The sequence below is a fragment of the Heterocephalus glaber genome, unplaced genomic scaffold, assembly GCF_053883595.1.
Source record: "Heterocephalus glaber isolate CG9 unplaced genomic scaffold, H.glaber_assembly_v1.0 deba00001472, whole genome shotgun sequence".
Lineage (NCBI taxonomy): Eukaryota > Metazoa > Chordata > Mammalia > Rodentia > Bathyergidae > Heterocephalus > Heterocephalus glaber.
The window spans coordinates 98,193,116-98,207,644 of record NW_028258315.1 but is presented as its reverse complement, the minus strand read 5'-3'; the positions used below and the strand labels follow the sequence as shown (position 1 = coordinate 98,207,644).

Sequence of the window (14,529 nt, the reverse complement as noted above, 5' to 3'; positions counted from 1 at the left end):
GCTACCCCTCGTCCTGAGCCCGCCAGCAGAGTGATGCTCAGAGCGGCCCTCAGCCTCTCCTTTGCCTTGCCCCTCCAGGGATCGACCAGGGTCAGATGACCTACGACGGCCAACACTGGCACGCCACTGAGACCTGTTTCTGCTGTGCTCACTGCAAGAAGTCCCTCCTGGGCCGGCCGTTCCTCCCGAAGCAGGGCCAGATATTTTGCTCCCGAGCCTGCAGTGCCGGTGAGGACCCCAATGGCTCCGACTCCTCCGATTCGGCCTTCCAGAATGCCAGAGCCAAGGAGTCCCGACGCAGCGCCAAGATCGGCAAGAACAAGAGCAAGACAGAGGAGGCCGTGCTGAGCCAGCACGGCCAGCTGCAGGCAAGCTCGGTCCGGCTGTCGGCCGACGTAGACCCCCTGTCCCTACAGATGGACCTGCTCAGCCTGTCCAGCCAGACACCCAGCCTCAACCGGGACCCTATCTGGCGGGGCCGGGACGAGCCCTACCACTACGGGAACAAGATGGAGCAGGGCCAGGCCCAGAGCCCTCTGCAGCTGCTCAGCCAGTGCAGCATGAGGACTTCCTACAGCCCAGGGGCGCAGGGCGCGGGAGCCCAGCCCGACGTGTGGCCCCAGCATTTCAGCAACCCCAAGAGGGGCTCGGCGCTGGCCATGAAGGGGCACGGTGGCAGCTTCCTCAAGGAGTGCCGTGAGGACTACTACGGTGCGCGGCTGCGGTCCCAGGAGAGCTACAGCGACATGTCCAGCCAGGGCTTCGGCGAGGCCCGGGGTGGCATCCAGGTGCCCCAGTACGAGGAGACGGAGGACGGCGGGGGTGCGGCCACCCAGCAGTGCCGGCCGCGCCACCCACTCGGCGCCCTGCAGTACACGGAGGACAGGACGCCCGCGGAGCAGACCCCTCGGGGCTCCATGGACTCGCTGGCCCTGTCCAACACAACAGGTAGGCCCGGGCCATGGTGCGGGCCCTCGGGATCCAGAGTGGCTTCTGGCTTTGTCGGGATGCGGCAGCCGGCTCAGTCTGGATGTCCCTGCATCTGAGGAGAGTGGGAGAGAAGCCAGGCAGGGCTGGAGAGGAGCCCGGGAGGCGAGGTGTCCCCTCGGGAGGCCACCCTCAGCCTGCACCGGCTCTGGGCTGCTGGAGGGATGGGAGGCAGGCTGAGGGCGGGGCTGGCGAGGCGGGGAGCCGCATGCGGGTGAGGACAGAGACCCGTAGACGGAGGGGCAGTGGCCCAGGAGGAGCGAGTGGGGAGACTCTCACCTCATGAGGACCAGGCGTCGCCCACGAGCAATGCAGCCCTCGAGGTGGAGCGGCACAGCCCCTTGGCCTCCACGGCTGCGACACCAGCCCTTGTCCTGCCACCGGGGCAGACTGCAGTGTCTCAGCTCACCCGCTCAGGGTTTCGCGGTGTGCACTGTGCCATTAGGGTCCACGGTGGGTTCGGCTACGAGGTCCCTGGCGTCTGCCCTCTGCAGGCAGCAGCAGGCACCCATCAGAGGGGTCAGATGGAGACGGCCAAAGGGGAGGGCCGCTGCTCAGTGCCAGCCACCTGCTGCAGTGTGCAGAGGTGTCTGTCCATCAGCTGCCTCTTACCCAGCTCTTACGTGAGCCAGACGCTGTCCTGGGCACTTTACAGACAGCAGCTAGCAAAGTTAACTGTCATGACACCAAGTGGGGTATATCGTTCCCCTCCCCTTCTGCACTGAGGAAACCGAGGAACAGAGGGGAGGGACTCGCCCAGAGCCCCAGCTTCGAAGTGCTGGTAGGGATTTGGGCCTGCTGTGGCCTCTGGAGTCACGCCCTTGATCGTGCCAGGCTGCCCGCCCAGCCAGAGCCCCATCTTGTCAGCCTTCAGGTCTGCGGAGCACTTAAAACCATGGGCTATTTTTAGAGTCCAACCTACTCTGGGTTGGACAAGCAGAACGTGTCTCTGGGTTGCAGGATGTCTATACGGGCATTTTACCTTTCCTCTCCCTCACGTGCTTTCTCATCTGCATTGCTGTCTGTCCCAAGGACAAAAGGCAAATCCCCTCACCTCTGCATTCAGGTGGAAAAGAAGAAGGGATGAAAGGGATGGGGCTTGGTGCCTGGGCACCTTCCCTGACGCCGCAGGAGGGAGCAGGTGGTGTGCAGTGGTCACTGCCAGGCTCCTCTCCGGGCCGTGTCAGTCTCGGAAGGTTTGTGTGCTCTAATTGTTTCACAAGCCATCACGTAATATGTACTTCAGCCTCTGAAGCAGGGTTTCACAGAGCTAGAGGACCTGCATTCCAATCCTCTCACCAGGGTGCTTGATTAACACCTAGACTGGGCTCCTCTCCAGGCTCCCAGCAGCAGCCTGGGAACCTGCATTTGAGCAGCTCCCCGCTGGTGCAGATGTGCACCCTGCCTGAGAACAGATGCTCCCAGGCTTGTCTGCTGCAGCACTGTCCCCTCGGGGAGTCTGCAGGGGCCGGGCTTGGGGACCACTGGGCAGGCCACGTGAGGAGAGCACACCGTCGCTACTGCCCAGGAAGAGGCGTGTGCGATGCTGCTCCTCATGGCTCTCTGTGGATCCGTGGGCAAAGCACCTAATGCCCCTTCATCTCAGGTCTTTGCCAAGCTACCCTGAACCCGGACTGATAAAATCCCAGGAAAAGATTCCTGAGATTAGCAGTGTCCAGTGTGGTAGCTACTACCACATACAGCTATTGAGTTAAATGGATGAAAACTGAGTGAGATGAACACTGAAGGCCATCGGTTGTACTAACACACTTCAGGTGCTCAGCAGCAGTGGGCTGATGTGTAAGCTTCATTTTGTTTTCATTCATTTAAATTCCGTTAGCCACGTGCAGCGATGCCAGCCCTGTTGGGCGGTTCCTGTGCCCACAGTGAGTCAGTCGAGGGCACCGTCCGAATGCGCCCTCGTCTCTCTGTTCTCACCCAGGCCCTGGCTTTCTGGTTAGTGATTGGGAACACTGGTTCGGGAGTTACAGGCCCTGAATTCAAATCAAATCTACTCTTCATCCGTTAGGAGTCGTGTGGCCTTCCACAGCTTCTTAAACCCTGAAAGACTCAGGCCCCTTGTGTGTGGAATGGATGACGGATACTTCCTGTGTAGGAATTCTGTGGTGGTTAAATGCTCAGTGTGCTTAGATCTGTACAGAGTCCTCTGGCACTCTCAGCCTTCCATGATGGGCACCTGCTACACTTCATCACTCCCTCTGCTCCTGCGTATGCTGCGCCACAGATCCGGCCGCTGACGCCTCCCTATGTCCACCAGCTTTGCAAGTTTAAAGATGCTCCTGAGGCTCCTCTTTCCCAACCCTCACAAGAAAAGGAGAAGCAGAGAATTACAGAAATCAGCTTTGTGCCGGGTGTGCTGGCGCAGGCCTGTGCTCCCAGGACTTCAGAGGCTGAGGCAGGAGAGGCATGGAGAATTCAGCCAGCCTGGGCTGCAGAGTGAGTTCAAGGCCAGCCCAGACTACAGAGCAAGACCCTGTCTCAAAACAACAATGAAAAAGAAGCTAGTTTTGTGCACTCATATTTCCATGGACCCTTCAGACCCCACAGTGTTAAAGAAAGACATCGGTCAGTTGTGTGTGTGTGTGTGTATGTGTGTGTGTGTGTGTGTGTGTGTGTTGCTGAGGATTGAACTCAGGGCCTTCACACTGAGCTACATCCCCAACTCTGTTTATTTATTTAGACAAGATCACACTGAGTTGCCCCGGCTGGTTTTAAACTTGGCATCCTCCTGCCTCAGCCTCCCAGAGTGCTGGGATCACAGGTGTGCGCTCCCACGCCTGGCACAGTTCCACTGCTCCTCACTGGAGCTGACCCTGAGTAGCCACCCATTCTCCCCTGATGCTGCGCACTGCTACCCAAGGATGCAGTGCTGACTAGACCAGGAAACTGGCCTTGCTGCTGGTCTTCACTGGTGGTTATGCATTTTGCTGGAAAAGTCAGCTCTCTTTCATGAAGGCGATGTTCTGAACGGTCTGTGTCTTTAGATCCTGGAGCCACAGTCCATGAGTAATCCTAATGTGTCACAGAAGGCTTAGTCAGAACACCCAGGCCCCTCCTCTACAGCGAGGCTTCAGGTTAATTGACTCTTCTGCTTCCATGGCCGTAGCGTGGGTTTCTGAGTGGGTCTGCAGTGTGTAACCTGGCAGGACGCACCATCTCCCGGTGGGCAGTGCTTTTCCCTGGTTCAGATCTGGAGGAGCAGAGAGCTCCCTGGGCTGCCTGCCTCGCATCGGGGCCTTGGCCTAGGGCTTGTCTGGACCGGGGGCTGCAGCCCCTGCCTGGGAACACACAGCTCACCCTCTACTGGCGCAGCGTTCCTGCAGACATGGCACCTGGGCTCTGTGCCACTCTTGGCCTGAGTGACCGCAGCCTGGCCAATGGTGATAACGGCAAGGCCAAGAGCAGCTCACGTGTGATGCTGATCCTGCTCTAGAAGTGGCCTGAGCACTGAGCCCTGACTCCTCCCGCTGCCTGGGAGGCCGACAGAGCCCTCGTTCACACTTCACAACCCAGACGAGTGTGGCACTGAGCGGCTGCCTCACTTGAACTCACCCAGGGGTGTTGTGGCTCCGTGCCTGGGCCCTGATGGCTCAGCGGCACAGGTATAAATGCTGGGAGCTGCTTGCCAGCGAGGATGATGATCCTGAGACTGGACAAGCTGATGCCTTCACAGGTAATCACTTTCAACCTTACCACCACTCTCTGTTGTGCCCACTTCACACATAAGTGCACTAGGGGCCATAGCAGTTGTATTTCAGTCACTTTCCCCTTGCTGGGACTCAATACCTGACACCCACAACTTAAAGGAGAGGTTTGATTTTGCTCATGGTTTCGGTGGTTCAGGTCATGGTTGACTGGCTGTAAGGTAGAAACCACATGTGGAAGGGCGTGGTGGAGGAAAGATGCGCGCATCACGGCAGCCAGGGACAGAGAGAGAAGAGGAGAGGCAAGAACACATCCTTCCGAGTAATGCCCCCCGATCTGCCCTTCTGGCCATGTGGCCCCTCGGAATATGAGACTTTGAGGGGAGAGTTTAGCTCTAAACCAGCAGATGGTTCGTTGCCTGTCAGGCTGACCCGACAGTGCCAGTGAGGCACGAGGGCACAGGTTGGAACAAACGCTGGGCCCGGAAGGCAGGGGCCGTGGTCTGAGATGCAGAACCCAGGTCGCCATGCTGATGGTGTCAGGCAGGGGTACCAGTAGGGGTGGAAGGTGGGTGACAGCTGCAGCTTGCAGGTCAAGGTGGGTTTCACCTGGGTCAGGTGCAGAGCAGAGTGGGGAAGGGCTTGGCGCCTCTGACAGCTGGGGCCCAGGCAGTGCGGGCATCACAGGGTGTGTGGGATCACAGAGCTGGGCTGTCCTTGAGGACCTCCATTCTGCAAGGCCAGTTGGACCAGCCAGAGTTGGGGTCCAGAGGAAGGGAGCCCCATGTGGACAGAGTGACCTCAGACAGCTGACCATATTGTAAATAGCATCTCACTGGGTGAAGAGCGCATTATTTGAAGCATGTGGTGGTCGATTCCTTAAATACGCAAATTTGGATTACACTGAAAGGGGGTGAGACCTGCCAAGACATTTGGTGGTTTTGGTGTCATCAATGAATACATCAGAAAAAATGGACAACAAAAAACTCCAGTCCTCTAATAGAAACTTTTCCAGCTCTAGAATCATTGTGAAAATCAAAAGACCAGGAGACCAAAGCTTCCTTTCTTAGGAATTTAAGTTTGGTTGGTTTGTTAATTGTTTAATCTAGAATAATTTTCACCAGCTCTCCTAAACTATCCGGGCTGATTTCTTGCTACATGGAGAAGTAGAGGACATTCTCAGAGCAGGGCTGGCAACACACACAGAGTGTTGCATCACCATGATGTGTGTGGTTGTGTGTGTGTCGTGTGTGTGTTGCCGGCCCTGTTTCACCAGGTGTTGTCACCTACAACCTACACACTCCAAATCAAAAGCAGACCATGACATGTTTCTGGGAATCTACTGTCACAAACCAGGCTCTGCAAACAGTGGGTCATCATTTAGGAGATCAAGTCTGTGTCTTCCACTGCAAGGTCACTAAGAAAAAGCCTAGTGCTTTCTTTGGTACAGAACCGTGTAACTGCTTAAAGACATCATGCCAAACTCCCATCCACTTAGCTAAAGCAGGCATATTTCCCCTTTCTTTCTGTTCCCGAAAATAGCTTTTCAGCTCTTCACTCCCAAGGCTTTAGTGTCCCGTCTGCAGACCATCCAGCCCCATCTCCTCATTTCTGGTCTTATTTTCCCCATGTGCAGAGAACACAGGCAGAAGCCTGGTCATTTTGCTTGTGGCCCAGGGGAACGGACTGTACTCTGCATTTCTCTGGCCCTTTCTTGAGGACAAATCTATGCCTCTCAGCAGGGCTAAGTCAGGATTCTGCTTCCTGGAGTCGGTTGTGCAGAGGCTGAAGCTGCCTCCCGAGGTCTGAGCGCCTGAGGACGCCTGGGGGATTTGCTCCTGGCGCAGCACTGTGCTTTAGGCAGAGCGTGCCTGGCTGTGATTCTGCACTGCCCAGCGGGGACCGGTCCTGCCTGGCCAGCTTCTTCCCTGGCAGGGGCACACGGCCCGTGGCTACCTCTCAGATCAGAGGTGCCTGTGTTTAAAGGCAGAGAAGTTGGTCAGATTTGACTTCTGTTTTCTCCCCGGGCGGGCACAGACTGAGCCCATTGCTGGAAGTGAGAGGAAGGAGGAGAACAGACCGGAGTAACTAGTTGTCCTTTCTGTTTCCTTCTTTCTGCTTGGAGACTGGGTCCTGGGTAACAAGTGACAGCGAATTCCCTATCCTGGCCGCGTCCTGTTCTCCGCATAGGCCCATGGGAGCACGGCGGTCTGCATCATGTTCTCCCTGGGTGTGGGTGCGTTGGCAAGGAGTGGTGAGTTTGCCACCCAGGGGACGTTTGGCGAGTCCAGGTCTACGTTTGGGCGCCACGGCTGTGGGTTCAGATTGGTCCTGGCTTGTAGTAGATGGAGTGGGGTGGCTACGTATTCTATAGTGAGACTATGGCAGCCCCTCCCCACCTGCCGAGGAGCCATCCGGCCCCCACGCCAGCATCCGAAGGCAGGCGGCTGGCCAAGCCACGGGGGTTCCACTGGAAACCCTCTGGCCCCACCTAAGTGAGTCTGGACTAAGCCGGAGAAGGGCGTGATGCCCAGTGAAGGGGCCTCCCCACTGGGCATCCGAGAGTCCCTTTTGCTTCTTGGTCTGAGCCCAGCCGTGGTGCACATCCCAGCTGAGGATTCTCGGGGTCAGAGTGACCGGGCTGAAATCCCACCACTCTGGCTGCAGTTCTCAAGCACGCTTTGCTCTCAGGGCCCAGCTTCTGCAGCAAGTGTACCATCTGCATGCTGGGGCTGCGAGGGGCAGGCGCTGATACCCAGCAGCACGGCCATGCCCAGGGACACCTGGCACGCTCCATGGCAGGTGGTGGGCACCCTCCTTCCCTGCCACACTGGAGTGCGGGCCTCCGCCTCCCTTCCTTTGTTCTGTCTCTGCCCGCTGCTCTCTTCCCGGGAGAAGGAAGTTGGGCGGAGCCCTGGAGCCTGTGGTGGAGAGCGAGAGCCTAAGGTGAGGCCTGGCCGGCTGGAGATGTCAGTGAGGAGCACGCTCACCCACCTCTGGAGCTTCTGTTGCCTGGGTTTTCGGCAGTGCTCACAGCCTGAAAGCCAAGGCCTTTCTCCCTGAATCTGATTTGCCACCAAGAGGCTACCAGAATCTTTGGTAGGCTGATGGAGCCGGCTTCCGGTAGCAAGGAGAGGGCTGCACTCAGCCCCACTGCCCCAGTATCAGTTAGCTTCCCAGAACATTCCCATTTGCCACAGCAAAGGAGTAAATTTGTTCTTTGAGTGCCAGAGAAGCGGCCCAGCCCTGGGCGTGGAGAAGGAAAACAATGGAAACTTTCCATTGAGATTCTTATCAGCCCCAGAAATGAGCCTACCAGGCTGAGCTCAGCCCTCTTGGAGGAGAGGGAGGGTTCCAGCCAGCCTAAGCGTCCTTCCCAACAGCTCCCCGCTCCAGCCCAGATCCCACCTGTCCTGAGGGACCAGACCTGTGGGTCCAGCCTTCCATCACCTGAGCATCACATTCTGGGCTGGGACTGCCCAGAGCGAAGATAGCATCCGCTGCCACTTGCTGTGTTCTAGGCGGTTGCAGTAGGAGCATTTGGGGCCAGGGGCGTTAGCCTGACATACCTTTCTTTACCTGGCGGTACTGGGTGCAGCATGTCAGGCCAGAGGCTGTTTGATTCCAGCTGGCCTCTGAGCCCCAGGACTGCTAGAGAGAAGCATTTTACACCCCCTCAGTGGGTGCCTGGGGGCTGTCCCCACCCGATTGTCCTCCAGCAGCTGAGCTCAGTCCTTGGGGAGCATCCATTTGTAAATTTATTTGCTCCCCACCCAGCCCCTAATATTGTGTAGGTCACGTGCAGAAACTGCTTAGAGGCCGGTCCTCCCAAACAGCTTCCCCCAGAATCCTCTCTAAGTGCTCGGGGGTCCGGGTGCCACTTGAGGGAGCCACACTGCTCTGCCCACCCACCCACCCTGTTTTGTTTGTTTGCTTGTTTGTTTGGTACCAGGGATTGAACTTGGGTCCTTGCGCTTGCACAACAGGTGGCGAAACCACTGAGCTAAATCCCCGGCCCTACCCAGCCTGTTTTATGCTTTCTGTAGCAGAGCTTGATCCAAGATGTTTTTGGAAACAGAGTTATAGAGAAGAAATGGATATTTTTAAAATCTTGATTCTGAGTTGTTTTATATTCATTTATTCAACAAATATTTACTGAGTGCCTACCATGTGCCGGGCGCTCTGCTAGCTGCCGAGTGCACCGTGACGAATAAATCAGATGCAGCCCTGTGTGGGTCAGGCCCCAGCAAGAAGCAGATGGCAGCCTGAGGTAATTAAGGAAAGCCTAATGGAGGAAGGAGAGGGCACCAGGTAGCAGCCTGGCAGGAGGGGCCGGTGCTGTGCAAACTGCACCTCTCCAGCTTCTCTGCCTCCTCCCATCCGTCACACTCAGCGGAAGCCAGGGGGAGGAAGCAGCCATTGATACAGCTCTAGGGCAGAGCATGGCAGAGAGCAGGTGAGAGGCCGCAGGGGTTACAAACGCAGGGAAGAACAGACTGGTGAGTGCAAAGAAGGAAAGCAACATACAAGGACGGTCCAGGAAGCTCTCTGGATGACGTGTGAGCTAAGACCTGGGTCAGAAGGGCTTGGCCTAGTGAAGGAAGGGAGGGGAGGGGAAGGGGCGTGGCCTTGGGAATTACAGGTGCCAAGGCTCAGGCTTGGAGGCAAGAAAAACCTGCCTGGCTCCTGGGGCTTGGAGGAGGGCAGTGTCAGGACAGCACAGTGGTCAAAGGGAAGACAGCTGTCCTTGGAGTGGAGGAGCTCTCCCTGTTGGCTGCTAGCTGGATCTCAGCTTCTTGATGCCCCCTCTGAGAACACAGCCCTGCTCTCCCTTTTTAGTGAGGTGTCTTAAAGCAGAAAAAGTCCAGTGACTTGCCCAGCGGGCTGAGAAAGCAAACACGGGATGAAACAGAAGCAAGAGTCAGAAATGCCATGTGTACTGGGGCCTGGGGTGCAGAGAACTTGGCCTTTAAAATGCAGAGAAGCCTGATTTCTGCCCTGGCTAGACCCTGGGTTTACATTCATAGGTATTTGAATTTTACCTCAGGTATTCTAGCCTAACCAAGCCATTAATATATAAATGTAATTAAAGCAAAAGCTTTTCCATAAACAGTAAGCCTTGAAAACATGGCTAAACAAAAGTATGATCCCCAGATCCCTCATTTTCCTCTCTTCTTGCACAGATGACCCAGCATTGGCTATGGCCAACCAGCTCCTGGCCTTTGGATATATCTGTTGGTTCTTAAGAAGAAAGCACAGTTATTTTTCCTGTGAGGATGTTGCCATAGTTACAGAAAGCTTTCACCATTTTTCAAGAATCTGGATCTTTCTGCCTTTCTTCTAGATCCCTTCCGAAGGCTGAGGTCTAGGAGTTGGGCAGGGAGATTTTACATTTGGGGGAAGTCACCATGCATCGTTGCCATCTTCGGGTCTCATCGCCTGTGGTGACTGAGGCCAGGAGACCGACCCAGCGAGCTCCTAGTCTAAGGCAGATTCAGGACTGCTGGCCAAGCTTGGCCTCACACACTCCAGCCCAGCTCCGTTCTGCTTAAGGCGGAAACAGGAGCCAGTGTCTCGTGGGGATCCTACCCCAGCCTTGAAGTTTTAAGGTAAATGCTTAGCACTTGCTCAGAGTCAACATCTCACCAGGTCTCCTCCATCTCTTTTCTGAGACCCTTCAGTTGGGCACCCTGTGGAAAGATGTGAGGCAGACACTGAAACACTCAGGCCCTGGTTCTCAGCCGCGGCCACACACGAAACTCACCCAGGAAGTTTTTAAAACTCCCAGTGTATGGACCCTTCCCCCAGGCTTCCAGGGGACCTGGTCTGGCATCGGCCTGGAAGCAGAACCGTATTGGAGCCCCCGGCGCAGTGGTTTCACCAGGCGCTGGCCCTGGGAAGCACTGTATGGAGGAATCCACAGCTCATCAGGGGCCTGTGTTTCTAGCTTCTGGGATAATTTATGGGTGGCTCTGCGTCCATTGCCCCAGTTTGGTGTCCTTGCTCTCCTCCTCCCCTCTGAGTCAGCACCCACCATAAGAGCAGAGAGCTCATTCGTGAGCACACAGACGCTCTCTAGTGACATCCAGGTCCACCGCCCCAGACCCTCAGAGGATGTGGTCCCCCTGCCATGGGGGCCGGGTCTTGAGAGGTCCCGCTCTGCTCTGTTACCCCAGCTCTGGGTCCCTGGGCCACTTATCTAAACTCTCTGAGCCTGAATGTCCTTGTGTATAACAACTCTTTCCTTGGGCCCAGTGAGAAAACACTTACTACAATGCCTACATCACAGTCAGCACTCAAAGATGTTTGTTTTTGTCATCAGCAGAGCTAGGGGAGCACTCTCAGGACCCCCATAGTTTGATATTGTAACAGCTTAGGGCCTAAGTGGAGAAGTCAAGTGAATGACAGAGTGCAGCTGTGGTGGGTGTCCTCATTTTAGAGATACAGAAATGAAGGACCAGGCGTGAGCTCGTGGTCATGTAGCTGGAGTATGTGCACGGGAGTGGGTTCTCCTGTGGTGTATGGTCTGTGCTTTGAACTGCTGCCCCTTCAAAAGCTTTGAAGAAGGGAATGCGTGTGACATCAGCCCTTCATCTTGGCTGGTGAGAGAGGCTGACGCAAAGCTCAAGGCTTTCTCTCCCATCCAGGCTCTCTGGAGACATCCACGTGAGGTCAGCATGGGCCAGGCACCTTCCAGTGTCCTCTTGTACTTCTTTCACTGTCTGTTCCCAGCCTCCTGCTCTCTGGCCCCCAGGCTCCTTGCACAGCCAGAAGCTGCCATTGCTGGGGGAGGCACAGCTGTGGGGTCTCCTGTCTTCTTCCTCCTGCCTACCCTGTATTGCTGTAGGAAGAGTGGGGTCTTCTGCAGTCCTGCTTTCAGCAGCCACAGCTCCACCCAGTGCCTTTCAAGCCTTTCTTAAGATACTGAATAAACAAGGCCTGCCCTCTCTTTAACAAGCTGAACCCGAGATTCACACTGCCTCCCTCCAGCCCACCCAGTTCCTTCTTCTTCACACTCTGTCCAGAGCTGGTCCTCTGCCTCCCACACCCAGATCCGCTGTCATAGACGAGGCTAGCGCTGGAGCGCCTGTGAGTGGGACACTGCCGACCGCTGGCGTTTAATTATCTCCTTCATCCCTGTGATAATGCTGTGCAGGATAGGAATCGTGTCTCCAGTCCACAGATAGTGAAACCAGCCCCGGAGATGGGGGAGCATGGTCCAGATCACAGAGGGAAAGCCAAGCATCCTACCCGGGAGTTCTGTCATCTCAGCCCTGCAGTTAATGGGGTGACTTTACACACGCTGCCTCAAGGACCGGCATATGCCAGTGCTGGCAAGGTTGTTGGTTCACACCAGAGAGGTTGAGAAGCCACTGGCACCTAATGGGGCAAGGGAGGATGCTGCCAAATACCCTAAAATACGTGGCAAAGAATTACGCAGCCCCAAGTGTCAATAGAGCCAAGGTTGACAGTCCTGTCCCAGCCCTAAACTTCTGAGCTCCCCGGGAGGGGGGTATTATGAAAGTAATAGTTATTTTTTTCTTTTAAAACATAATTCAGTACTGGACTACTGAATGTGTTTTTGAAAGTGCCTGCCCCTCCCATCACTGCAGCCCTCTGATCGGGTCACTCTCTCCCTTGAGACTCCCAGCTTTGAACTTTGCTGTGGTCCAGCTGCCCTGGGTGTGGGCCAGGCAGGCACCCAGCTGGGTGCTGTGCCCTGGTGCTCTCTGAGAGGCCAGCCCTTCCTGCATCTGAGCGCTGTTTCTGTTCCCCGGCCACAGCTCCGCCACCAGCACCAGGGCCTCCTCCTGGGAAGGCTGGGGCCCCTTCCCTGGGAGCTGTGCAGAGGACTTTGTTTCATCATGTAAGGCGGGAGGGTCTCCTCTGGCTGCTTACCGCAGCAGTTCAGTTAACCCCCCCAGCCCCTCCCTTGGAGAGGGCTCCAGTTTTAATCGGGCTGCCATCCTCCTGAAGGGAACCCATGAAGTCATGACAGGCATCTGAGTCTGGCCACAGGGGCAAGGCAGGTGGAGAGTGGCAGTGGCAGCAACGTGGTGGGAATGGTGACCGGGGTATCGAGTCATTGCTGTGGCGGGGCAAGAGCAAGCCCTGGAGTGCTACGAATTACTCAGCCTTCTCCAGGGCTGGGATACAGGCAACTCCCGCCACCCACATCCTGGACAAGGAGAGGTGTAATGTAGCTCATGGTTTCAGAGGATTCAGTGCATGGTCAGCTGCCCAGAGGCAGGAGCATCCTGGAGGAAGGGCATGGCAGAGGATAGACGCTTAGGTCACGGTGCTCAGGAAGCAGAATGGGAACAGTGCCGGGAGGAAGGGACCAGATCCAAGCACAGATACTGAGGCTACAGCTCATGGCCCACTCAGACACACCCGGAAGTGGCCCCTACTGGCCCGGGGGGCTCCCAAGCCGGTCACGTTGATCCCTCAGTTTAACTGGCACGCAGTATGCTGTGCGTTGGCTCCTGTGTAAGCTCCGGTCCTGTTCCCTGAGTGCTGTCCCCTGCGAACTGCTCCTCTTGCCTCCCCTTGGTCTTTTCTTTTCTGTGGTGTGAGCACCGCCTGACACTGTGTATATTTGACTCGTTTTATTTACTGGTCCCTTCCCTGCTGGAATGTAAGTTCCTTGAAGGTAGGGACTGATTTCTGGCTTTGTGTTGCTGCTCAGCAGCAGAGCCTCCTGCCTGACATGTAGTAGGCATTTGGGGCACTGCTGAGACATAGTAGGCTTTTTAAGCCTGACATGAATTCCCAGAGTTTATGGACTATCTGTTGAGCCAATGAGCCTCCCTTTTACAGAGTGGGAAACAGAGCTCAGAGAGGTTAGGAAACCTGCCCAGGACCCCATGGCTGATGAGCGGCACCCCAGCTCCAGAGCTTCTGCAGCTGCCATGAGCTGCATCTGGGTGTCATTCGGTCAGTTCCAGTGACCTTGTGGCTCCTGCTCGAAGCCAGGTGCGCGCATGCAGCAGGTCCTCTCTGGGCTTGATACCTGGGTGGTGACAGGTGGTCTGAGATGCTCGGAAGATCTGAAACCCCTGCGTGGCTTCTCACGCCGCTCCGTGAGTCCAGATATTTCCAGGTGCAAAGCAGCCCTGAATAACTTAGCACTCACTGGGCTTCACAGTGTGCCAGAAATGATAGACCTGGAGCTGAACGTCCTTGCCCCAGCCTCGGTGTGAGCCACGCAGCAGCTTCTGTGCCTGTGGGGGAGGCCAGGGGCAGCCAAGCTGAGCCCGAATGAGCCTCCACTATCTCCGGGCACTTTTATTTCGTCTAATTACAAACAAAAATCATTTTTGCAACACTACAGAGATATATATTGTGTTTATTAGAATTGTCCCATGATTTTCCTCTCCTCACCGACTAGTCCCTGTGGGCATCCACTGACAATTCTATGACTGAAACCAAGAAAATGTTTTGCAATTTGCTTTTTTTACTTAACAGTATACCTTATTCATCTTTCTCTTTTCGTGCATATAGTTTTAAGTCATCTGAAGTTATTCATTGTCCCGTAAATCTTTTAAGCCATCCCCTATTGCTGGACATTTAAATTTCTTCCAAATTTTCAGTACCACAGTCTGCATTGTGGTGAATGCGGTTTTTACTAGTATTTGTGTGCTTGTTCCATTTTTTCCACAGCATGAACTCCTACATGGGATTGCTTGGATAGAGTGTGCAGATTATGAAGTTGCAGTTGATGCTACCAAACTGTCTCCCTAAAGCTTGTCCTAGTTGCACTTCCATCAGAACAGCAGGGGCTCTGAGCTGCAAACGGAGCGGGGCCCCACCTGCTCTAGTGTTTGGGATCTGCAGCGCTTACAGAGCAGAGAGCAGCTCAAAGGCGAGGCCGGTT

The 14,529-nt window shown here is 55.6% G+C and overlaps 1 protein-coding gene across 8 annotated transcripts in view; it reads left to right on the top strand.

Moving 5' to 3' along the window:
* Nucleotides 1-14,529, top strand: part of Prickle2 (prickle planar cell polarity protein 2) — a 287,253-nt gene that overhangs the window by 256,287 nt on the left and 16,437 nt on the right. For all 8 annotated transcript variants that reach the window (XM_087181640.1, XM_004871601.4, XM_087181639.1 and 5 more), the window contains one exon: nucleotides 79-948. In XM_087181640.1, the coding sequence (XP_087037766.1) occupies nucleotides 79-948 (870 nt within the window). The remainder of the gene's footprint in view (nucleotides 1-78; nucleotides 949-14,529) is intronic.